This window comes from Micropterus salmoides, unplaced genomic scaffold (assembly GCF_014851395.1).
Source record: "Micropterus salmoides isolate LMB-PRFRI ecotype aquatic unplaced genomic scaffold, ASM1485139v1 Ms_hic_scaffold_9, whole genome shotgun sequence".
NCBI lineage: Eukaryota > Metazoa > Chordata > Actinopteri > Centrarchiformes > Centrarchidae > Micropterus > Micropterus salmoides.
This window is the reverse complement of record NW_024044681.1, coordinates 28,777,086-28,802,572: the sequence shown is the minus strand read 5'-3', so window position 1 is coordinate 28,802,572 and position 25,487 is coordinate 28,777,086. Positions and strand designations below refer to the sequence as shown.

Sequence of the window (25,487 nt, the reverse complement as noted above, 5' to 3'; positions counted from 1 at the left end):
GTAGATAAGAGCAAAATATATGGCATGGAATAGCTTGAGGCAACTAGGTGGACAGCAGCCATTCTCATTTTTTTCTATTTTTATTAACTTGATATAACATGACAGCCAGTTTGCCATTGTATAAAAGTGAAATTGGTCCAAGTTATATGACAAAACTATGCTACATAATTGTCTTCTGGCTTTTTGGCGTATCAGTATCAATAGTCTGTGTCAATAGAAATATTCAGCTGTAATAATGTGTGGCTTGAAATTATTGTGAAGCAGTAGGTTGTATAATACTATTTCTGGCTGTTTTACTGCGTTAAAATGTGTCTTGGTCCCCTGGAAAGACAGAATCCTGCTGTATTTTTCCGTCTGTGTTGGGATTGTAATATTAGGTGCGTAAATGAGGCCATTTCATCCCAATCTAAATGGGGTTATGAATTCAGATGTCATCATAAATGTCCCCTTTTTCATTCTCAGCCCCATAGCTTCTTACGCCTTCCACAATGCCCAAACAATCCCACTCTCCCGCCTCCAGTCTCCCAGAATCTAATCCTTCTGCTTGTCCCCTCCAGCCAAAGCGCCGTCCGTGTCTGCCTGACCAACTCCCCACTCCTGCTCAGCCTCCCCTTCCATCCTTCCGTCTTGCCGCATCCCTGCAGCCCCCAAGGCCTGGCAAAGGATTTGTGCTCTGACTAAAAGGAGAATCTATTTCCCATCTCTGCAGCCTTAGCTAGTTATCATACCCAGGAAACATGCTGACTCTCTGGAGTGGTGCCTTGAGGAGAAGTTTAAGCAAGAATCCATATTTAAACAACTAAATGCCCCCTCACATTTAAATAGCTGTGGTGCCAGACCTTAACCTCCAATCATATATTTGGAATGTGTCATTCAAATTTATTATTTGCCTGGTCCAGTCGGGTACTGACACAGAAACAATAGCAGAATAACTCACTATTGTCTAGTTTGATGGAGCAGTACTGAGACTTGCTGTTAAATATGGTCAATTTTCACACTGCGTACTCACAATTTGAATTTAATCAGTAAACCTAATGGTATTTATGTTCTTTGTGAGGAATGTCAAATAGTGTGTTCTCACTTTGTTTTTTTCAGCTCAACACACAGCTTATAAGCACATTTCATACAGTTAAAAATGTTCCTGTGTATAGATGCACCAATCAAAGAGCATGCTTAATAGAAAGAAAACAAATGTGTTTTTTTCCCTCAAAACCTCTTATACCCCCCTTTTCTTCTCATTTGTGCGGCAAGCATACAGATTGCCACAAACAAGGACATAAAAAGCCATCGTTTTGTTATTTTTCAATAATCTTTCATTTGTTTGGAAATTTAGCTTAAGTTGCATTAAATTTTACAGATAACCAAGGGGTCCAAAACAGCTTTTTTACTGTCTACTATGTATGATTTATTGATGTAGTGATGTAGCAGCACGGCTGTGTGAAAAAAACTATGATGTATCCCAGGACTCAAATGATCATTATTTAGATGAAAGACGAAGAGATGCATCTGTGCAGTGAGAAAAATACGGCTGGTTGAGATGATGGGCAGATGAACAGGTTTCTGGAAACATTTTGAAGCCCACTAACAGTATTAAGAACACAGTGTTGATAGCACTTACCTAAGCTCTAAAAGCATCTGGTGTGTATGTACTAAAAGGCTGATGGTTCGAATGATTTCTAGCATGGATTTGTTTGGCAGAAAAGTGGTTGAATGGTAGAAAGCACAGACCCGTGGTATTGATCTGGGCTGACTCGTGCAGCAGAGGCACTGCTGTTCTGCTGCATCAGTGCTTTCCTGACTTTTACGAGAGGTGCTCATGTGTGGGGGTGGAGGAAGGGGAAGGAACGCGGTCGCGTGTGCACTGTAAGGAGTCATCTTTCTGTTGTGGATCAGTGGTAAGTAGCCATTAGTAAACTGATCTTGGGAAGAGGAAATTTAATGGTCTCCTAACTGTATTTACAAGCCATTCAATTTGATAAAGGGTGTGATCGTGAATGATTTATTACATGCCGCTCTGCTGCTCTTCAAGCCATCAAATTCAGGATTTCATCAGTATTTCAGTCATTCATTTACTCTTTCATTCTTTCATCAAATCTCATCAGTATATATCAGCGAAAGCAGGTCTAATGATATACTCTAATGCTGGCAAAATAGTAATTGTCACAAACTATATTTCCAGAGCTCTGTTTTGTTCTTTTTGTTAGACTTATTTAGATCTTCTCGGGATTCCTTTTTAGTTAAACTGCAGAAATATTGTTTAGCTTTCCACTCGGTTAAACATCAAAAGCTGTGGAAAAGGGAAATATTAAAAAACGGAGATAGGAAATATCTCACTGGGGCTACTGATTTACTGTACCAATCACTGTCATCAGAATTAATTTGGCAGTGGCAGATTCAGGAAATGAAACTTTTGTCTCAGTAATAATGTTAATAACAGGAATAATAATGCTTCTCACGTTCTTAAGCTCTATGACACTTAGAATGTTTGTACGAGTGTATAATGCGTCTCCATACATAGGAATGTCTTTACAGTCCACCTCTATCCAATTAAATGTTTTAGATATAATTGTGAATATGACACTTCACATTCATATTTTTGACAGGCCACAAATAACATCAGTTCTTCACATCCTGTACCCTGGATCTACACTTGCTATTTCAGGAATCTTAGATGAGGTGTGCAGAGTTTTACACCACATACAATATTGACATGCAAGGATTCTTTCTGTGAAAAATATGCGTCAGTGTAGAAACATTAATCTGAAGTTCTTGAATATACAGTTCATCCTCTTATTCATTATGCACTGCATACAAAAGGCTCGAAATCAGTCTTTGCATATACACAACAGTGTCATACAGCATATTTAAACACATGCCCCATATTTAGATATTTAAAGGTCGTGGTATGGGATATTTTAATATATGGGGGTTCTTTTGTCTCAATTTATTCAATTTCTGCTGCTGGTAGTTTGCACATTCTAATTATTGAAGTCCGTAACCTCACTGTGTTCATATATCTCTACCTTCTATAATCATCAGAATAATAAGAGTGCAGACTATTTAATATTTAAGAGTGTTTAATATTTATTACTATTTTCTGACTGTTGAAGAGTGAACTTTATAATGCTAGCAAAATTCAGACAGTAGTCTTAAAGACTACTAAAAAAGAGTTTTGAGCTGTAACTGTTACCATACAACCTGCTGGGTGTCTCCATGGAACCATCAAACAAAAAGAAATGTGTAGTTGAAAGTTGTCACAATTTCCTTGTGTTGAAGATATTCATTTGTTGTCTTTCTGTTTTTTAGCATTCCCATCGGCGAGTGACCTTCTCCACTGCCAACCCTGTGCAGGACCTGCAGGATGCCTCTCAGCACAGCTACTATGACAGCGGCTTGGAGGAATCCGAGACTCCCAGCAGTAAGTCATCTTCTGGTCCTCGCATCGGACCCCTGACCCTGCCTGAGGACCACTATGAGAGAACCACTCCAGATGGCAGCATTGGAGAAACCGAGCACCCTGAAAATGGTACGGTGACAATCCCCTCCATTCTGTCTTGTTCTCTATGAATATGTATTTAAATGTAAATTGCTCTAATGGGCTCTTGTGGTGTGTGTGTGTGTGTGTGTGTGTGTGTGTGTGTGTGTGTGTGTTGTTGGAAATGGAGACATTTGTGGGAGACTTGTTTGGACTCTTCAGCCATTTAAGAGTGGAAATGTTGTGGCACCTGTGACGCTGACTTGCTGTTTTTGTCGATGACTGTGTGAAATGTTATGGGTTTTCATGCAGATCTGTGCTTGTGTGGGGTGTGTGGTATCAGACTGGCGTTAACAGTGTCTCCATCCTCCTCATCAGCAGCTTCTCTGTCAGACATCCTTAATGACCTGCTCTCACAAGTGTGCTAATTAAAAAGCCCAACTAATGGCACATTTGCCCTCTAAATAAATCTGAACCATGACATCTGTGCAAAGAACGCTGTGTTTACTCTAAGCATTTCCTTGCCGCTAGCTGGACCCATGTTACACTGCAGCTTAGGTGTGCAGGAGCCATAATTTCTAGGCACAGTAATCAATCCACAGGCTGAACACTGATGGTCTCAGCATAGGTCTATATTAAAAAACGGAAATCATAGCCAAAGCTGTAACTGCTATTTTGTGAACTGTGTATCATAATAGCAATTTTGCTGCATTAAGCTGCCAGATATAATCCATTACCTGTCTTGTAACACACTATGAAGAGTGATTCACATGGTGCATTTCCAGTCATTATAGTATTTTGCATTGCAGGATTAGACACTCTTACATGGTGACAGTTCGCTGCTCACCTAGAGCGTCTTGCCCTTCTCTTGATATTTGTATATCATTAGTTGTATTAATTTATGACTTTATCTCAAAACCACGTGTGGTACTGCATTTTGTGCACAGGGAATGGCTTTAAGTAATAAGGCTTCTTACTGGCCCATACAAAATATGGCACAGATCAGCAAGGACTTGATAGAGTTTTTCATCAGCATTGACAGTTACTTTGCCACAGGGTCAGTGAAAAAGACACAGATGTACCTTTTGTCAGTGGAACTGTACATCCTGATTAAGGAGAGATTTCTGGCTGTTTTAAATGAGGGAGGAAAAAAAACAATTTCAGATCAAAGGCAAAAATGTGTCATTTCCCAAAACAGCAAATGACAAAAGTATATATTATTAGTATAGTATCTTGCGTTGTTAGGCACTGCCTCTTTACTAGACAATTGTGATAGATCTCATTAGCTGGCTATTGCAAATGTTTATTCGTTATTTGTTTATGTCAATTAGTTACACCATAATTCAAGGAAAGGAGGGGGTGGGTGGTGGTGTGCAGAAGGGGATAAGTCCTGCCAATATTGCTCTTCCCTTTGGTCCTATAGAGGTCAGAAATTGCTTAATATTCCATTAAATAGATAGATTTATGTAGTCACCTCATATACATGCAAGCTGTTTATAGCCCAGGAGCCAAGAGTTGACTATTTCCATTTGCTCTTTACACTTAGGATGTGTAATATATGCATTTTCTTTTTCCTTTTTCTATTGTTGTGGCTGTTTATTGTGTTTTTCCCATCTGCAGAAAACAGTTTTTGTCAGACAGGGCGCTCTTTGTTGTCAGCAGTAGGAGAGCAAGATTGTGAGTGGAGATGGAGCAGTTAAAGAATGAAAAGATGGCACAAGATGGTGGAGATGTTAGATTGTGACACGGAGCGGGGACTAAGCGTCTCTTACAAGGAAGCAAAGCCCATAGGATGAGCACATAGGACAGGAAGATGAGTAGATGAACTGCAAACCAAGGATAGACCTAATTAAAATGTGATTCCCCCTTCAGGGTGATAACAAAGAGCCCACATAAAATGAAGATTTAGACAGAAAAATGAAACGAGACAGAGGAATTCCTCCCCAGCTCCACCTGAATAGTGACGTGAAGTCTTTTTTTAAGCACTTGAGTGACAGAGTGACAGGTTGTACCGGTGCAGAGCTTTATTCATTGCAGTAGAGATGACTGACAAGCAAAAAATGGGGAGGTGAGCGTGATGTGTCACTCCATTTAAGCTGGATAAAACACAATATATGAACCCCAGTCTGTCAGCGTTTGCATCACTGGGCCCCGGAAATATCTACATGGATGTGTTTTGTTATACAAGTTGAACTTTGACAGTGGTGAATCTACATTTTAAGAGAGTCTACATTGAATAGTGGTAGTAGCTCATGATGCACTTTAGATTAACTTTTGGCTGTTGGCTGAAATTTTGGTATTACTCAGACCTTTACTACGTTTGACTAGTATTAGGTCAAATTCTGGAGCCTGAGTTTCATGGGCATTCCAGTTTGACTGCATCCCAGCCCATGCAATTGCTTTATTCAAGGCATCCTTATATTAGGGATATTAATGCCAGAGATTGGTTACTGGCATAGAATGTATTAGTTATTTATATCAGTTGGGTGAATTTCATGTTAAATGTTGTTCTATGTTTGATGTCTTTTGACAATTCTTGCAGACTGAAGTAATATGACCAAGGTTTATTGGACTGGGTAGCAAAGAGGAGCAAGTGTGTGTGGTCTGTAACAGTCTCTCTGCTTCACTGAAGTAGAAATTAACATATTCCCTTATGGTGCCTTATTGGTCTTTGGAATTAAGAGTAGATTCAAACTACAGTAATACAATTTCTTGAGTTCTTGCTGCCTGAGCCGCAGCTCCCCCCTCCCACTTTTTTCTAATTCTTGTCTTCAGGCTGTGTTAGAGTGCACTTCATTTCAGTTTCCCCATGTGTATTTTCCACTCTTATGTTCATATGTGCACCTTGCACATTGCTCAGATGTTGGTTAATCTCATCAGAAATGTTTATCTAGTGGTTGCATCAATCAGGTGTGTGTGTGTTTGTGTGTGTGTGTGTGTGTGTGTACACACCTGCATACATGCATGCATGTATTTGTTGCATTGGAGGGTACTGCATCACACCCCAAATCTCTAAATCATTTTAATTACAGTGCTGTTTTACTTTAATAGACTCTCATCGTAATCACTGAGCTATTTAATTCTCTTTAAATTGATTGCTTTAGACAGCATGAAAACTGCTTATCTTGGATGTCTGGTTTCTGTCAAGATGCATGGTTTGTCATCCACAGTGAAATCAAAGGAAGACCAAGGACTGGTCTCTGTCTGTGCCATCTGTCCATCCACCATATCGCAGACCTTGATGATCAAACTTCGATTCAAGGTCAAATCAAAGTGATTTACAGTATTTATTACTGATTGATTCAAAGGGAGAATGCATCACTTTGGTAGTTTGCTATTTACATTAGATGCCCTAAACTTAAGTGTCAAAAACTATGATTTGTATAAAATAATAGTTGCACAAAGTTATCTTTAATTACTTGTTTTAAATTCTGAGTTGACTTGGTTTGATGTTGTTTCGCATAGTTTCCTAATTAATCCCATACATTTTATTTCATAACAAGGTATTTTCAACCCCAGCCATTGAACTTGTGTTTTTGAACCCCAGCACACGCATGGAATCACATAAACATATAACATAAATTGTTGATAGACCTCTTCTCTCTTCTTGAGACACAAGTTTAATCAGCAAACCCGTCATGTCCGATCCAACCTAGACAATAATCACTCTTCCGCGGATCAGTGGTTAGGCATCTTGGCTGTGATATGAGGGCCAGCACCGATAGGACACAGGTGGATTGAAGACAGGTACCAGTGTATACGCACACACACAAACCACAGATGGAGGAATTTTGATGTGGCCAGTTGCCCAGTGTGAGGTCTCCCTGTGTCTTCCTCTGTGCGGACTCACTGCCATATGGGCTATTGAGAAGGGTGAGATAAAATGGAATAAATGGCATTTGCATGATAATGAGGTTCTTTAGTTAGGCTGTCTGATTTTCCTGCCTTAGATCTCTCAGATGATGCATGTAGCGTTGTATATTTTTTCTTTTTGAGTTCCAGTCAGGGATTTTCCCCTGGTTTCAATGCTTGCCATCCCAGTATCATACAGGGTACCACTACTTTAGCCATTACTGCTTTAATTTCATGGGTTTCCTGTGACTATCAGCGTTTGTGTGTACAAAGCATGAGTAAGATTTTAAACAAAGAAAGATGTGGTGGAAGTCATTGTCCAGACAGAGAGGCATGTTGGTCTAATGGGGCTTGCTTGTCCTTTGAGTGCCAGCTTGGGCCCCTGCCTGGGTGCCAGTATAGTGTGCTGATGCAGTGGTGTGGGTTGTCATTGTGCCTTGTCAGAGTCCTTGCCTGTTAGTACTATTGAGTGGAGTGGACCATGCCAGCCTGTACCAGCACAGTGGCCTATGCCAGCACTGTGGGAACTGCCACCATCTGAGAAGAGACAGGTCATGGGACTGGCAGTTTTGTGGAAGCTTCTGTGGAAAACATCCTTACAAGTGGTCCCCTGAGGCACGTTGTCATGAGTAATACGCTTATAATCCCGAGCTCATTCTAGCACATGCATTATGCTCTGCTCACATCAGCCGCGGCTGTTTGTTACTCCCCAATTGTTTGTAATTTGATTTTGGAGCAAATAGGTCACTGGAAGAGCCTAAGTGGAGCAGAATTAAGCTCTCTAACCTGGATCAGGCTTTGACACCATGGACAATGGTTAACTATAGCCCTTTTACAAATTACTTTATGGGACAATGCAGCTGAATCCAAAATGGAGCTGATCATCACTGATGTCAACACATCACAGTTTTGAATGTGTCTAGATTTCCTTTCGCCCAATTTGAATCTGAAAATGTCCTCTCGCTTATGTGATCACTAACAATGAGACCAACACACTTATCCAAAACGCTGGCCGCGCACATTATAGTGTTTGTCAAATGACTGCAGACAGCCCAGACCTTTGAGCGGGGCCATCTTAGAGAAAGGACATGGTAACACAGCTCAGACCATTAACTGTAGCCAAGTATGGAATTGGCTTATTTTCATGAGTGAACTGACATATTATTGTGTGGCAGAGATTGCAGCCACATGTGAAATCTGGATCGAACCAGACTAGAAGTTCTATTATCCCAATAAATCTACCCCTTGCACTCAATTTCATACTACCTTCTTTTACACATAAAAGTGATTTCTCTGTAGTTTCATCATTGTGCCTAGCTGACTGGAAGACTGTGGCAACATCAGTGATAATAGCATGGTTTTGTCATAACCTTAAGCGTATTTGGGCTGTAGTTCTTACAGTTTTATATATGTTTCAAGTGTTTTGGTTGTTGTTTTTTTTTTCATTTGCTCTTTGTCTTTGTATGTGGGTATTGGTTAGTATGTTCTGTGAGGAGAAAACACTGACAAATGGAGGAAGTATGGTTTAAATAATAAAAACATAATGAAAAAGAGATGATTTAGTGGAAGATTTCTGGAACATTTTCTGGGGATAGATTCCCAGTTGTCTTCATTTTAATTGAGATCTACACAAGCTACTCCGCTCTTATCCACATGTAGATAACATGGATGAAACCCCACATGAGTGTTCTGAATTATGCGCAGGATGAAAAGTACACATGTATAAGCACACATTAGATTCCATAAATAGTGCTTTTAACACCATGCTGCCACTGAAAATGTCCGGTTTTAGCACTAAGCTTGTAAAATGAATGAGTGAGCCAGTGTGCCTAAGCCAGTATCCCCAAGCTTTAGATGTGCTCATGTATTACTCTAACAAAAGTGGATGGCTCTCTACTTAGGCAAAAATTGGATAGCACACTGCCGGCTCTTGCCACGCCAGTGAGTCTGGGCAACAGCATGCTGAAGCAGCAGGTTTAGAGGTGGTAATGTATGTGTAAACGTGGGCTTGAAAGTACAAGTTTCTAAAGACACATGGAGAAAAATGTCTTAATTAGCCTGGTATAGCTTGTGGCTGTAAGAGACACTCCTTTTAGCTGAGTGTCCACTGGCAGGTCCATGGGACCCTGAGTTGAAACTTTAAGGATAATTATGGAGGCAGAAATAGAAAGTGGTGGGAGAGCTCTGTTGCTCTCAGTGGGTCTTACCCAGTCTCACCCCAGATCTGATTCGTAGAGCAGGTAGAGCGGTGTGCATCGGGGAGGGGATGCTGGCTAGGGGCCAGTTTCACTTCAACCTCAGTTGGTCGGGCAGCTCAAGCCTGCATCAGAGAAAGGCCCCAGGGGTCATCTCTCCATCATAGTGTGATGGGGACGGAGAGCCGCTGAACCTCCCTCTAACTAGTGTTCTGCCCTTCAATGATGGATGGCACTTGAGGGACTGGAATTGTACTGTATGGGTCGGACATGCATTTCCTTATTTTCAGTGAGTTACAGAGGAATGGAGCCACTCTCGCTTTAAGGCTTTCTCACAGTAAGTTGAGGATATCTCAGAATTCACTGCAGTTCAAGGACCTTGCGAACTCAATGAAGACTACACCCAGTGAATCTGAAAATGTCCTCTCTACACTAAATGGAAAGCAGCTGTATGTTTTCTTTTTTTTACAAATCGAAATATCCTACCGGTGAAAGGATCAATTCTTAATTTGCGATTTGTTGTTACATGATGCAATCAATATCCTACATGCTTTAAACTAAATAGAAATGAATTGGTCTTGCTTAAGCTCATGGCCAAGAATGACAGTGTTATGCTTTTTTCTGCCCTATTAAACAAAATCATCAGAATATTTTAGAGGGTTTGACAGGGTTTTTTAATGCCACACATCATTGACAGCTTCACTAGATCACTTTAGAGACTCACTTTCTGGCTGTAGCCCTTGTTCTGAAGCCCAATGTAGAGAAAGTCTGACTGAATTTTGCATGATGATGTAGCTTGTTTCTACCATGCTTTTCTGCTGGATCTCTGTTCTAATTAGAGAGCACACTTGACTTCATTTAAACATTGTGACAGATTTTTTGCTAGCTCTTAACTACAAAGCTGTAACAGAGACACATAGATCTTCATGCAATTCCTTGGTCTCCACCAAAGGTCCATTTTATTTAAAGCGTTATATGAATTTTTTCAATTTCCCTTTGGGCAACTCCCTCTGAGATGGTCATGTTGTAAGGCCCACAACACTTGTCACTCATCTTGATGAGCTGTCTACTTTGAAACAGTATCTAGCCTGGAGATGAGGTACCCATCAAACACACAGCCACCACAGGCACTGAAAAAACAGATGGCGAGTGCAGCCACTTTAAAAAACAAAAAAAAGCGACAGCGATGTTTACTCTTGTTGTGCATTTGCAGTATGTTGGTTTTTTTTCCTTCTCTTACTGCTTTTATTGCTGTAATTGCTATTGCTACCTTGCACTTGATAGCCCCAATCTAGCTCACCTTAAACCACACACGGCACAAAAGCATAGTGAATATGTACCAACCAAATCAAGCAAAATACTTTTGCTACCCAGAGATATGTCCAAGTGTTCCTGCCTCTCCCCCACATCTTAGATACTTGGTCAACTGTGTTATTGTGTTAGATTATTATTTCTGTTGGAGGGTTTCAACAACATCAAAGGGCATTCCAAAGTGTATAAAAGTCAATCAGACACAAGGAGCTGAGCGCAATGGATCAGTGAGGAGCAACAGGGGAGGGTGGAATCATGCTGGCCTCAAAAGCCAATATTTTGACCCCCTACTGCCTTCTGTATTTTTTTGTCCCTTTAAGTCCCTTTAAGTCCACATTTAAAGACTGAAATTTGCATTATATATTCCAACATCTTCTTGATTCCATGTGATATTTTTCCTTTTTCCTTAATCAAATCCTTGTCAGAAAAGCTCTCGCCTGGCAGAGGGTATAGATGGGTAAAGCAGCATTGGGAGATTGCTGCTGTTCCTCTCCCATTGCCTCTCTGCTACACAAAAGGCAATTTTCATATTTCATCATGTTAGAAATTTGAATTGTCCTGCTCAAAACGCATAGCTGCATTGTTCAGAGTATTGTGGAAACAGAGCTTTCCATCTGACTGCGTTAGTATGCTGACTATCCCAGAGAATTGTCAGTCATGCAGCAACTCTCTATCTACAATAAATGGTCAAATAAAGCTCTGCTGCTCCAGGGTCGTTATTTAGCCGCTGCATGGACTGCTTCCATGATGGTAAAGATCGGATTTTGTGAGATTATGTTGATGTTTGTCCATACTGGCATTAAACTGATGTACCTCCTGTGACTGTATTATTTAAATCCATGTGCATTAACTTTTATCAAGCAGTCTCTTTATACCACTTGTGCTGATGTACGCGTTTTGCCTGGAATGCTTCCAGACTACATAGTACTCTGACAGCAACCTGAGCCTGACCACTTGGTTTCTAGTTTGAGGATATGATGTCTTATCAAATGATAAAAGTCGTTCTGGAACAACCATGGCCATAGGCAATTCTATGTAGCCCTCAAGACATGGAAAAATGTTGAGAATATTTCACTACACAGTAACCAAAAATAAATAAAAAATAACTCTTAAATTGTGTTTTTCTTTCTATGCAGACTACGAAGGTGTAGGCTAATTAGCAGCTAATGTTTGCTCTCCCAAGTTAGCCATGTCTCACATCGCAGACTATGGGGATCAAAGGCAGAATTTACAAAGAGATAACATCTTGATCGAAAGGGGAGGGATAACAACTAATGGATCATGGAAGACACCCTTTTCCATGTCAATAGGATCAATGATTGGAAGATAGTGAGCATGAAAGTGGTGCATAGGAATTAACTCTAGGGGAAAATCCTGAGTTAATAATGCCCTTGTTGATAATTAGAGTTGTAGATCAAATATAAGGACAACTTTGATTTTCTTATTGATGAAAACAAAACTCCAAATGATGTTGTACCCACATTATTTGGTGTAATAAGAACCAGTAATATCCAGTCATAGTTTTGGGTATAGTTTTGGGCATATAATGGTACATTTTTCACCCCTTTTCTGGTCTTAGTGGAAAAGAAAAAAAAATTCTACTGAAATCAAATTCTGTAATGGATTAAAAATTGAGGTTTTAAGAGACAGGTTTGTATGTGGGCGACAAACAAAGATAAAAGCATATGCTAACATATTGCGACCTGAGAAGAAAAGCCCATTACTGTAAGTGTTTCTAGGAAAATTCGGCTCAAGGCAATAAACAGCTTAAATGCAACAAACATTAACAGTAAGACTGAATGTTTTCTTCTCTGCTGTTTGAAAATGAAATATCTTCTACCTACTAATATGAGGCCATGGAGCATTGCCACCATGGTAGAAAGGGCCATAGAGTGCAAATGTGAAAGCCTAAAGCAGGAAGAAAGCTTCAAAGGCTGGGACCAAGAAAGAGACATTCAGACAAGAAGAAGAAAGAACGTTTGGGTGTGAGACAGGAATAGACAAGTGACTCTTCAAGCAAACGTCACAAAGTAATCAGAGAACTGTTTGGTGATAAAACAGTCTGTCTAATTATCATGAGAGTCATAAACTTTACAAAAAAGTATTTTTGGTGTTCATTTTTCTCAGTTCCATCTTCACTTCCAACCTCAGCACTGTCACCAATTATTAAGCCAAATAAAGTGTTTTTTATTAGTTAATCTGCACCAGAAACAGACTGCTGCTCGCTGACATATTGTCACAGCAGAACAAGGCAAAACAGAGTCACTCAAGTTGTTCAGCTACAAATGCATTCTTAACATTTTCTAACTAAGTTTGTTTCAAACTGATGAATGCACTGTCTTCCCCTTGCTTGACCTGTGCAGAATTTGTAATGGAGTTACACTTTGTGGCAAAGGAAAGTAAAAAAGAAAAAAATCCTCAGCCTATTGAGCGTCCAGTCACAACCCCACACCACAGGGATTTAGTCTACATTTCTTTGAGCTTTTCTAATTAAATTACACAGAAAACTGAATGGAAAATGCAAGGTTTCCTATTTCAGGACTGAGAGAAGCAGGGAGGAGAAGGAGCAGAGTGGGCCTAAATGTAATTATGTAAGCAGGTTATCACATGGCCACCATAAATATTCTCATATTTGGTAACCTTTTACAAAATCCGTTTCCCAATAAACCTATGACAGCTAAAATGTCCATGCAGTAATTTTCTTAATTATTCAGTGTGACATATTGTTATAGTATAACTTCACCAATTATTATTATATTTTCATAACTTATGCCAAAAGATTCATATCATCTACGTATATTATGTTAAATTGCATTTACATCATATTGAACAGATGCATAAAGAAGTGGGTCTTGTATTTTAATCCTCATCATCATGTTTGGCATCGCACACTATAGTCACTGTGTCATGTCATGATAAAGATTTAATTGAAGAGCATTAGAAAACCTGCATTGGCCTAAAGAACAGATTCAAATTTCTAAATTTAGGTACTGATGGCTAACTAGTGCTTTTCAAACTCAGCATGCACAATCAACCCTGAGTCCGCGAAGCCCCCTCTGCATGAATATAAGATTGAATACAGCATATAGAGCAATGCTGTTTTTTATCCATGCTGACTACACTAACAAAAGATTGAGACAAAATGATCTTTTCAACACAAAGTTAATTTGAGTAACACTAGGTCAATGGTCAAGACATACTGCTCTGCATAGGGTGCACAGACATCCCGAAAAATGTGGGACAATCCCAAATTATAAATAGTTGTCCTGACTGCTTTTCTGTTTGTCCTAAAAATTAGACTAAACATGAGATTTGATTATAAAACATTAAATACTGATTGTTGCAAAACATTCTTGTGGTGTTGCCCACAGATGGGCACTGTTCCAGTGTTCTCCATTGGCTGCAGCAGGGACTGCAGGGTATCATGAACATTGTGTCAACAGAGTTGTTATAACCACAGAGCAACACAGGTGCTCTTTTCTCCTTGTGTGGCTGCAGGAAGTCACGGAGAAGGGGAGCTCTGACACGTGCATTGTGCAGACAGATGTGACAGGCACCGCACTCATTATTTTTGAAATTAATTTAATTTACCAAATTGTATGTAACAGATCATGATTTACACACTGTTACATACTGTGTTTGTAAATTTTGTATTATGGTTTTACTATTTGTTGACACTAAATGTAATGTAATGTACTGGCAGTGTTTCCCACAGAATGAATAACAACTTGGGCGGCAGCGGATGTGATATATTTTCTATTTCTAGTAGCTTATTTCTTATTTTACCATTTTAATTCTACTTCATTCTCCCCTTTTATTTTAATGTTTACTCACTGCTTGAATTGGCTCCCTTTCTCTTCAGTTCTCTTTTCCCCACACACACAGACACACTCACACACCTACACCTCTGCTGCAAACACACCGGCTTGCCCCGCCTCTTTCTGTCTGTCTCTCCCTTTATGTGTCTATTCTGCTGCCTTTCTCCATCAGCAGTACGTTGTTTAAAGTTGCCAAAAAGACACAGAACTTGTCTTCTGGATTTTTCCACCTATGATTCCATTTTCAGAAGCAGGTGTGCCACATGTGGAGGAGGCTTGCTATCGACGTAGCCTATCAAAATCATCTGCACGGGTCTGTTTACTGTTGCTTTACCTGATCCGTGCTTGTAAAAAAATCCATGTGTCCTTGTAGCATAGACAACAACTCTCTCTGTGTTTCTCTGTGAAATGCTATAAATAATGCTATAAATAAATAAATGTGCGTGAATAAATCCAGAATTGTAACCCTAACCCTCAAGTTAGGGGGCAACAGTGTGCATGTGTGTGTGTCGTGGCAGAAGAAGAACTTGCTGTAGAGACGGGGCCTTAACTTAACACCGTTGTTGCGCTGAGGTGTCCGCACCTCGCGGGACGTTTGGATCATTTATCACCATTGATGAACCACACAAAGAATATTAGATCGTTTTTAAATAGTACTTGATATAGATCCGCGAGGAACCGCGACGTGTATGCAGCTGTCGGCCGCACGGCACGCACGCAAAACTCTGCACAAGACCGGTGAGTGGCAGGCGAGCAGAGAGAAAGGGGTCAACAATAAGACTCAGTTTAGCTGGAAATGTACAGTGTAAGTTACAGTGACTAATGAATAGAGACTACAGCTCTTCAGCTTGTCAAGATTAAAGCGGCGCTACTGTGTGTTACCCCCTCCCCCTGCCCGCAATCGCCGCACACAAACACAGTACATGATTCGACTATCAGTCAACTATAGGCAAGACTTGACAATTTGGATTCGACTATGTAAATCCTTAGTCGGGGACAGCCCTAGAATTTATTAAGTGTAACCTTGTAGTCCCATGTATTGACTGCTTAAACAAAACTGATATTTTGACCTAATTCAATTTAGGTATACTCTTGAAACTGGGACTTATATGATAATCATAAACCTGAGTCTCTTATGTCTGTATAAATCATTTGTTTTGTATTGGGTTTTTTTTTACATTGGCAGCCACTGCAGATCAATATTCTCTGGTCAAGGTTTAGAATGCAATTTCCAGTCAGTAATTGGCCAGAAAGCCGAACATATTGTTGTTGGGCAGAGGCATGAAGCTGTTCTCCACACAAGCGTTTCACAAACCCCTATGTGCAGAGAAACGATTAAATTACTTACAACATCAACTATATCGTCATTTTGAAGCGTTTCCCCATAGTACTCCGCCAGTTTTTTCAAACTATTTTATCAGAAGATGCCTTGTGTGTGTCACAGCTTGACAAAGCTTTAGTATTGGTTGACATATCACACCGCAAATCAACTTCACAATTGGAAGAGCTGGTGCATAGCATGATCTGTCAGCAGGTGCTAAGGCTTTGTCAGATGCAGTGATACAAAAGGCAGTCATCAAATGAAGGAATTCAAAGACAAAATGGTGGATGGTGAGAGAACTGACAGGAGGTGTTCCATCACCCACTGAAACATCTACAGCGGCTTTTCCTGACATGCCTCTGGCCAACATGTCCACCCATCAGCCTTTGTCAGCAACAGGCTCGCCTTTCTCAGGAAACCGGGAATTCAGACCTTACTGAATCTGTGAAGGAGACTTTGACTCATGCCTTAAACTTCAATACCAATTATTATCCTGGCCTCACCTTCTGAGGACAGTTTGATCGAGAATTGATTAACGTGTTTGTACTAAAACATTTAACCATTTAAACTAATTACAGCCCAAATTATCTTGTATGTAGTATGTGCAAAGTGATGCGTTCAAGTATTTTTAATTTTGTTTTCATGAAACTAAAGACATATGGAGTGCTTTATAAACAAACCCGGTTTGTGCCAAAGAGCTTTACTGCAACATAAATGAGCAAGAATAATTATCAAAAGACATAGGTACTAAAATACATACATAAATACATATTGCATAAAAACATTCAATAGTCATGTAATTAAAATAGACTGAAAATAAAGTGATGATCAGTATATCAGCTGTTGCAAAAAATGCTACAAATTACTACAGAATAAAACACCAACATTGTAACTAAATGGTTAACTGCTGCTTTATCTCACATCTCACATGACAAAGCTTCAGGCTTACACATTCAAAATGTTGCTCATGAGATGTGAAAGTGCATGTCTAAGGTTACAAACTCCACCATTGTTCTTTTGTATTCCATTACAATGAGCAGGGAAAATGTGTGCGTCAACACTATGCTTGTGTGCTTGTAGCAAGTTTTTCTCTCTTAAAAATGCTCCCCTCTAGAGAAAAAAAAGGACTGTTTTTGGTAGCTTCTGCTTACTGTGAGAAACTGTTGAGCACTTGAATAACAAGGCTTGACATGTCATAGCTAAGGAAATACAAAACCCTGGTTTCTTGTTGTTTTTCTTCACGGAGTATGACAACCACAGAATACATTCATACCCAGTTATTATACTGATAGCCAGCACCAGACGCTAATGTCTGCTCAGATGTGGGATATTTCTTTTTTTCCCTTTTGTTTCTTGGAACTTTTTAGTCATTTACCACATAAACAGTTTGCAGGGACCACAAACGTACCATTAATATCACTCACACACTCCCAAACGATAGTAACTGTTTTTCCCCGTTATCCCTCTATAAGCTGTGGGTCTCTCATATTTGTTCGCCATCGATCATAGCGGTGTGGCGCACATGCTGGAAAGCAGCCGGTGGGGAGAGGCAGCATTTGCAATCAAACAGAGAGGAGCAGTGTGAAATCTCAGGAAGAGGCAGCTTCCCCCATGCCCGTGGGCAGGGGATCAGACGATGAGGACGCCTGCCTCAGACACTCAACACCTCCCACTGGCACCCTGATGCAAGCAGCATGCAAACCCACCCCTCACATGTATCTGTCAGCCGGGGGGTTAAGCTCTGTGTGTACCCCCACTCTGTAACTGCACTGTGGAGTGCATGTTATGCTACTGCAGTGGAGGTGCTTTTAGAAGCTTTGCTAAGTTTCACTATGAGTCGCTGATGTGGTACTGAAGGTAGTAGAAGGTAGGAAATTACTGTTTTTCTTTTTCTCTTTTTCCTGATATTGCTTTAAGCAAGCAGACGGGACTGACCCAATATAAAAGGAGAGAGCTACAGGTGCAATCTCTCTCCAAGTCTAGAGGAAAAGGATACTGCTGTGCACAGAGTAAGAAATGTCATTGAGTCACTGCTCTTCAAAACCATATCACAAGCTCTCTAAATCCAGTCAGCCTGTTCCAGCCACTGGCATAATGGTGCTGTGGTTTGCCCATCTGTTCTCCATTGTCCACCTTGGCTCTCCATCCATGACATACAAGACTATAAACTCTAAAGGGTTTGTTCCAGACTGTGAGCAGATTTATTTCAGGTATAGGTACAGGTGAAAACAGGTTTGAGTGGGTGAGAAAATACCGATTTTCCCGCCCTGCCTTTGGCTGCTCCTTCACCCCATGGTTGACTCATTTACTTCATCGCGTGTCCACCAAATATTCAAACGATCGTTTCAGCAAAGTGTGGGAGTGTGTTTTGATGTGCAGAGCAGACGGTATTCTGCCACACTGTAAGTGGGTGCTACAGCTACAGATGGCTAATAGCCACAGCAAAAAGCAGACACAAAAGTATAATTATCAGTATTGATTTTTTATTTTTTTTGTAGAGATAGGTTTTAGTGTGACAAAAAGGTCAGTGCAAGCAAATGTAAAAAACGTGTGCTTTCATAAATGACACATAACGGCACAATAACCAATTGATTATTATTACATGATGAGTACATGACTTTAGCGAGCTGACACGTGTGACTGGAAATTATATGTTCCATAGAATGACAGCACGTAGAAATATTTACTCCAACGCGCCGTGCTGCAGTTGAAAATATGCCTATCAGTTGTCTGTTAAGAACATACAATATGTCATAGCTACTTTATAAATAAAACCATGTAAAATTCAGATAAAACACTACCACACAAGGTAATGGCCTACTAAAATAGCTGGCGTGAGAGCGTCAATGTTCTCTCTTGATGACGTGCGATATGTGCTTTGGCAGTGTTGGAAGAAAATGGCAGACTCTGGCAAGCTCGACGGTGTATTTAGCTGTCATTGCTGATTTTCTGGCCCTTGACGAAGAGCATGGTTCAGAATGTGCTTTTATTCCTGTTACTGTCGCATGGTATCATTTTACATTACATGTTTTCTTTTTAGTTGTCATGTCGTTACATAAGTCCAAATCATCAAGTCAATTACCAACCTGACACTCAGTGAGGATGTGGCAATCAGTGTTTACCTTTATGTCTTTTATCCATTCTTTTGTGAGACTGAATGAGTTTAGAGAGAAATGATACATTAAATAGGTAAAGCTGCATTCGCCATTTCACATGTAAAAGCACATTCTAATTCGAAAAGAACGAAACAATGGTGGCATGTGAAAACCTGTGTAAATGTACATTTTTTTCCCAGTACACTGATTCTGTAGTTGTGGAGATGCGCTGGATTTTTGCACAAGGCCACTTGGTGTGGCATAAACCTCCTGGAAGCTGTGGAGAGGTTTTAATCAAGTGTGAAATCCTTTTGGAGTAGATGCCTACACGACTGTGCTTGTGCTTGGAAGCGTACTCCTCGACCCTCTCCCCAACTCCCTTCCCATGAACATCTTTTGTAGCAAGAGACCATTTCGCTGCAGTGATGCATACAGACAACGCTCTTAGCGGAGTTGAGAAAATGAAACTCCAATCATCATGCATGAGGCACTGCACACACAGGCACACACTCTTGCCTGTCTTTTCATAGAGCTTCAGAGATTCAGTTTCTTCTTTCTTAATCAGGCATAAAAGTGTAGTTCATTCATTTGAAAAGAATCATTGACATTGGCCTAGTAAACAGAGAAAAGACTTTGCCACTTAAGCATAATTATATAACTGAGCATGAATAAGGCAGCACATTGCTCACTTGTAAAGTAAATGTATTAAATAGCCTAAACATCTAGCAATTTAGGATTAGTGGAACAATGAGATTAATGGCAACAATAGAACAAGCTATGCATTCTTTAAAAAAACAATTGGACAATTGTACTATGGATTACCCATGAGAAATACTATTTTAGATATAAATAAGGAAAATAAAATGAGAACAAATACCTGAATAATTTTTATTAAGCAGTTTAAAATCTAAAGTCAAGCTATGCCATCACACAAGCTGTCTCACATTGGCTTTTGATTGATTGAAGGCTTGGTGGGCCAGAAGCAGTTTTTTCAGCCTCAGAGGTCTGACATTTTGTGGGATAATTATCTTGCCACCGGTCATGAGTACAATACTGATGGTACGTCTCATAGGCTTACTGTCAAGCTGGCATTTTCTCTATTAGCTGTGAACCCTTGCCACTACCTCTGATACGTCATCTCCTGTGGTTGCATCATTCACATGCAGCAGCATCTTTCAGCTTGTTGTGTGCGCAGCGCTGAGCTCTCCGCTTTCTCTAAATAAAATACATTTACTCTCTTTCACACACCGCCCTGTAGTGATGGACACGTTCTTTCATGGTGTGGACAGCATTGAGGCATTACAGTAATGCATTTATCACAGCGATCAAACCTTTACATGCGGGTGACATCACTGACTCACCGATCTTAGTTGTCTGCTCTTCTCTTCAGACATCGATTTGGCTGTCCTAGTCAGAGTCTGAAGGGATAACAAAGATAAATTGAGTGGTATTTCCATTAAATCTGGGCTGTATGTTTATTTTGTCAACAGGTGGGCTGCTTAACAAGTGTGTTGGCTGCCAGCTGCACTTTTCTGGTAAACAAATACATGAGTTCTTCAGTGCAGTGCAACTTCTAGAAACCGTACATTACTCTTGAGCGATAGCTGAGGCAAACTTATTTTGGAGCTTTCACAGCTTGTACATTAAAATGAGGTCACTGGGTCATGGACCCATTTATTTAATTAGGAACAGTTGAATAAAAAATGGATGATAATCAAGGGCAGGGAACTCATTTCAGCACTGTCAATCAATAACTCATTCAACAATGGTTTTGCCCAAAGGGATTCAGCCATTCCATTTGTAACCAAACACTGTAATGTGTGTCTGTAGTATTTGTCCATTCTTGCAGTCTTTTTCTTTTACCTTGGCACAAATTTGGAACACCATCTACACCATCTAAGTCCCATGTTATATAAATCAATACATTGCTGTTGAACATGTTAACAATGCAGTGTGACGTTACAAACATACCAGACAAACTGCTGTGGGATACTTCCAAATGACACAGACACAACGGGCCGTCTCCTGAATGTCTCACTAGTGGACTGCACACACAGTAGTGCTCATTACACAGTGCATAGCAACAGCTACGTAGCAACTGCTGCTGACTGCTTAGCAACAGCTGCAAAGACATCAAGGAGGGGGATGGGTTTCATGGGGGGGTTTCAGATGACACCATTTCGGTTCACAAATGCCTTTTTACCACTTTTTTTTATATAAATGTTTTTCCAATGTTTATCGCTATGAAGCTCTCTCTGATGGTGCTGTTCTCTCTCTCTCCTGCCCACAGATATCCGCTCCCTCCCTGATGTGGCAATGACCGGAAACTGTACAACCGAGTGCAGCGAATTGGGCCACTCAGACGCCTGCTGGATGCCCGGGCATCCCTCCCCAGTCCGCAAGACCAGGAACCCCCCGAAACTCTCCACCTTCGTGCCTTACCAGGAGAGAGGGAGCCTGGGACGCCTGGCAAACGGGAACGCCAGGCTGGGTGGTGAGGAGCATCGGCCGCGCCTTCCGCCTTCCCGTAGTGCCTATTCCAATAGCGGTCACGACGCCAGTCAGGACTGCCCCTTAGAGGAGATGCCCCTGAGCGTAGCCTCTGAGTTCCCACCCACCTCCCCTTCTGCCCACACTCCAAAAAGAGAAATTTACCTGTGAGGAATACCATCATCCGATTGGTGCACAAATGAAGAAAAGATACACCCACTCCAGAAGGAGAAACAGGCTGTTCACATGCTAAAGCCAATGCCCGTTTTGTAGGTAACAATAGGCTGTGACTCATTCAATCACTGGCATGAACACTTGTTTTTTTGTCATTTCCTCCTTAAATTATTAATTTATTAGCATATTTATTAAGAATTCCACAAAGTTAATTGATGCACTCACTCATTTATTCATACAAAATCCTGAAGAATACAATTCAAACAGATCAAAAGGAAATCCAGATGGTAATTGCTACTTTCGTAGTAACTAATTATCGTTGTAGTTAGCCAAGTCCCATTCTGTGAAGTGATCTCTTGAATTTGAAAGTTGTGATCAGTGCTCTTGTGCCATTATTAGATATAATTTAATAGACAGCAAGTCAGGCCCTATCAGAAGACATAACACTTTTGACTAACAATCAAATGATATCTTAATGTACAGTTCTGTAAATACTTTTGAATGGTGTGTTCTACATATATTTTTGTCTGGCATAAACTGAAAAAAATTGCCTCAGAATCTTAGCATATTTAAGCTTTTCTTTGCTGCTGCTGTTTAGACTTGATTGAAACCATCTCCAGAAGTGGAGCTCGATATTGTGGTAGGTATTTATCCGCTCCATACAATCATACGCACCTCTGACCCCTAATCATAGCAGAATGGCCTTTACCTCTGCTCCCCGTAGAGCAATGCCACTGGTGGAGAAAGCTGTCTGGCAACATTTAAACTGACATTATGTTCCACTGACTCTCAGCACTGTGACCTATCGTTCATCATGAAAACGGTTGACTTGGCCACAGTACCCCGGAGTTTAATGACCAAACGCCGAGGACTCACTACACATTGTGATTGGCTTTTCATATAAAACCTTGTGACTCACTGTGTTGATGAAATCAGTTTAAAAGGCTCTTCTCTATCGTGACAATCAGACGGGCTCTATGTGTAACTCACAGTCCTTTCCTCTAAAGCTCATAGTCATTTCTCCTCACAATTCATCAGAACTTCTACAGCTCTAGTGAATGCATAGTGAGCTATTTACATGAAAAGGCATGTAGAGCCACTGGAGAGATTGAGTTAATATAATACTGATATAAATTTACACGACTGCTCTACGTTGAGAGTAATTTCTTGGTTTTTTAAATGTATCAGTTATCACAAGGGGTGAAGTCAATACACAGTGCACCAACTAAAATAAGGAATTATAGAACAGTGTCGACCTTCAAGTATAAAAAACAATTATACATTTGAAGAAATATGGAAGGTGTCTGCAAATGTTAATCTTAAACATAGTTGTAGATAGTAGGAGTCAGGCTCAATTATTGCTGTTAATTATGATTTTCCATGTATTCAGAACAACATGGTTAATAAATTATTAGGTATTTTCCCTTCTCTGGCTATTGAACAGAGAATTAAAAATAGGGCATGCCCGTGGGCTTCATTTATCTTTACAAAGATTATCCAAGTGAATCTGAAGGAGATGTCTGAAGGACACTATGTATTAGTCAGTAATTGGATGTTAATGATGACAACACTAGCCTGCCTTACAACATTGTAGAGCTAGCCAATGTCTTTGATTTAAACATTGATTTGATTAGATTTGTAGATACCTTTCACCTCTGCAGAGTATTTTCATAGCGAGAGTAAGGGTGGAACAGCCTAGAATGGACATTTACTAATTAGGGTGAGTAATGAGTCCTGAGCTAGGGCATGTGTGAGCACACCCTCAGGACAAGGCACCTACCAGATAATGCAAATCCACCCGCAGAGCTACAATCAGTTAAAAGGGGTATTTTTATCAGCACTTGCCTCATCATGCTGCCATTGAAAATTGTGTTTAGAATAATTAAACTGGAAACATATGGAAATTACTGGACATGGCCATGATTAAATAAGGTGGGCGATTATCCTGCCTTGAGGGGGAGAAAGCACATTATGCCGTTTTCAAAGCCATTTAGCGACTGAAATAAAATTCAAACAACAGCCATGATACACTGTGATTAAACCCCCTCGGCTCCCCCAAGCACCGCTCTCAGAGCTGTGGATAGCCGCTTCACGAACTCAAAGCGGCGGGTGAGATCACTGACCTGGAATTAATGAAAAGTGAGAAAGATAGCAATGAGTGATAAAACCAATGTCACATAGCCTCAATCACAACTTTATCTATTTAAATGCTTTGACTCAATTCCGATTCACAACTGCTTTGCATCCAGAATCATCTCTGTGGTTCAATTTGAACCTGATTCCAGCCTAAGTACGCTTATCGCTTTGGATAATCTGGAATGTATCTTCAGATTTGTCTCTTTGATCACCCATACAGGAAGTAAATGGGGTAACTCCAAATGGAATGGCAGGAGTTAGATTTAAGTTCTCTGCAAAATAAAAATAAGCCTGGGCCTACACCCCCCCGTCTTAATGAGTCGGACTCTTTCACTCCTGCTGATAATGACCTCCTGCTACTCACCCCTGGAACAATATATCACCAGGTTTGACCTTTCTTTTGAACTCATGCTGAATGAACTGTGTTAACTTCTCTCTCAAACACAGAATGGTTCTTCTTGAATAAAGTAAGAGGACATCATGAAGCACCTAAATACACTCAAAAGTATGTTGAATAATGTTTAATTTGTACTTAACATTGATTTAATGTTGAATTCACTTGAGTATCTTTTGCCTCTCTGTAGTGTGTATTGTATGGTGATCATTTCTGTGGACAGATGGACAAATTACTGTACTGAAATTGGCAAGGGATTTTTTTCTTTCTGGTTGTGTGAAAAAAAAAAAAAAAAATCTGTTGGTGGTGTAGTGTACATAGATCTCCACAACCCTGTGTCTGCTGTCAGGCAGGCAATGATTTTAGCATGAATTCCAAAGATAATTGGTAGAAACTGTTTACTCTTTTTTCTTTTCTGTTACTTTCTGAAATGACAGTGCTGGTTCATACTGAAAAGGCCCTCCCCCAAACAAACTGAAATTAACTGAACATTTCATCTTTTCCACCGTTCATCTAGTACAAAGACAATTGCCTTGGAAATATGTCTTTGCAAGAGAGAATCTAGTTGTTATCCTAATTGTTGGTATATTTATATAGGATAAAAATGCTTGTGATGCCATGTTTTTGTACAGTTTTATGTACATACAAGTGAAGCTTTCTAAAAGTTCTGAGAAAAGCCGATGGCATATAAAAATTGTAAAATGTTTTCTTGAGATGTGCACATCTTGCCTTGGTTGGATTGACCTTTGCTGAGTCAGTGTGAATGTGGCCGTTCTATGCCTGCACTGTAGTCATTCACCGGCTCCCACCTCCTGAGGACTTAATCAGTTTTTATGTTTATTGTGAACAGTGGATTGTCTTATCTTACCAGTTTGTTAAACTCCTGTGTTCTGCTTTGTTCTGTTTTTCGCATGTTGACAAATTCTCTTGTAATACTGTAAGTCCTCATGAACTTTGTAATAAAATCACTTCAGGGAAAAAATGAATGCTGTCAGTGTTTTCTTTGTTTTCTATTATTATTCATCGCTTAGTGTCTAACAAGGGTTTGGTTGCTACATTTTTCTAAGAGGTTTTGCAATCTTGAAGCTACATTGTGTAAAATGTGTCTCACTCCAGGACGCAGGCTCATTAAGAAGAACTAGTATTCTTGTCATGTGGGGACCAGTGCCTCATTTCTAAGTCAGGAGGCCCCAGAATGTTGAGAGGGAAGCATTCCAGGGTTTGAA

General features: G+C 40.2%; 1 protein-coding gene across 1 annotated transcript in view; it reads left to right on the top strand.

Annotated features, from left to right (window-relative positions):
• Positions 1–25,233, top strand: part of pcdh1a (protocadherin 1a) — an 86,935-nt gene extending 61,702 nt beyond the window's left edge. The window contains exons 4-5 of the mRNA XM_038709577.1: positions 3,307–3,526; positions 21,358–25,233. Coding sequence (XP_038565505.1) covers positions 3,307–3,526; positions 21,358–21,728 — 591 coding nt within the window. The 3' untranslated portion in view covers positions 21,729–25,233. The remainder of the gene's footprint in view (positions 1–3,306; positions 3,527–21,357) is intronic.
• The last annotated feature ends 254 nt before the right edge of the window (positions 25,234–25,487 follow it).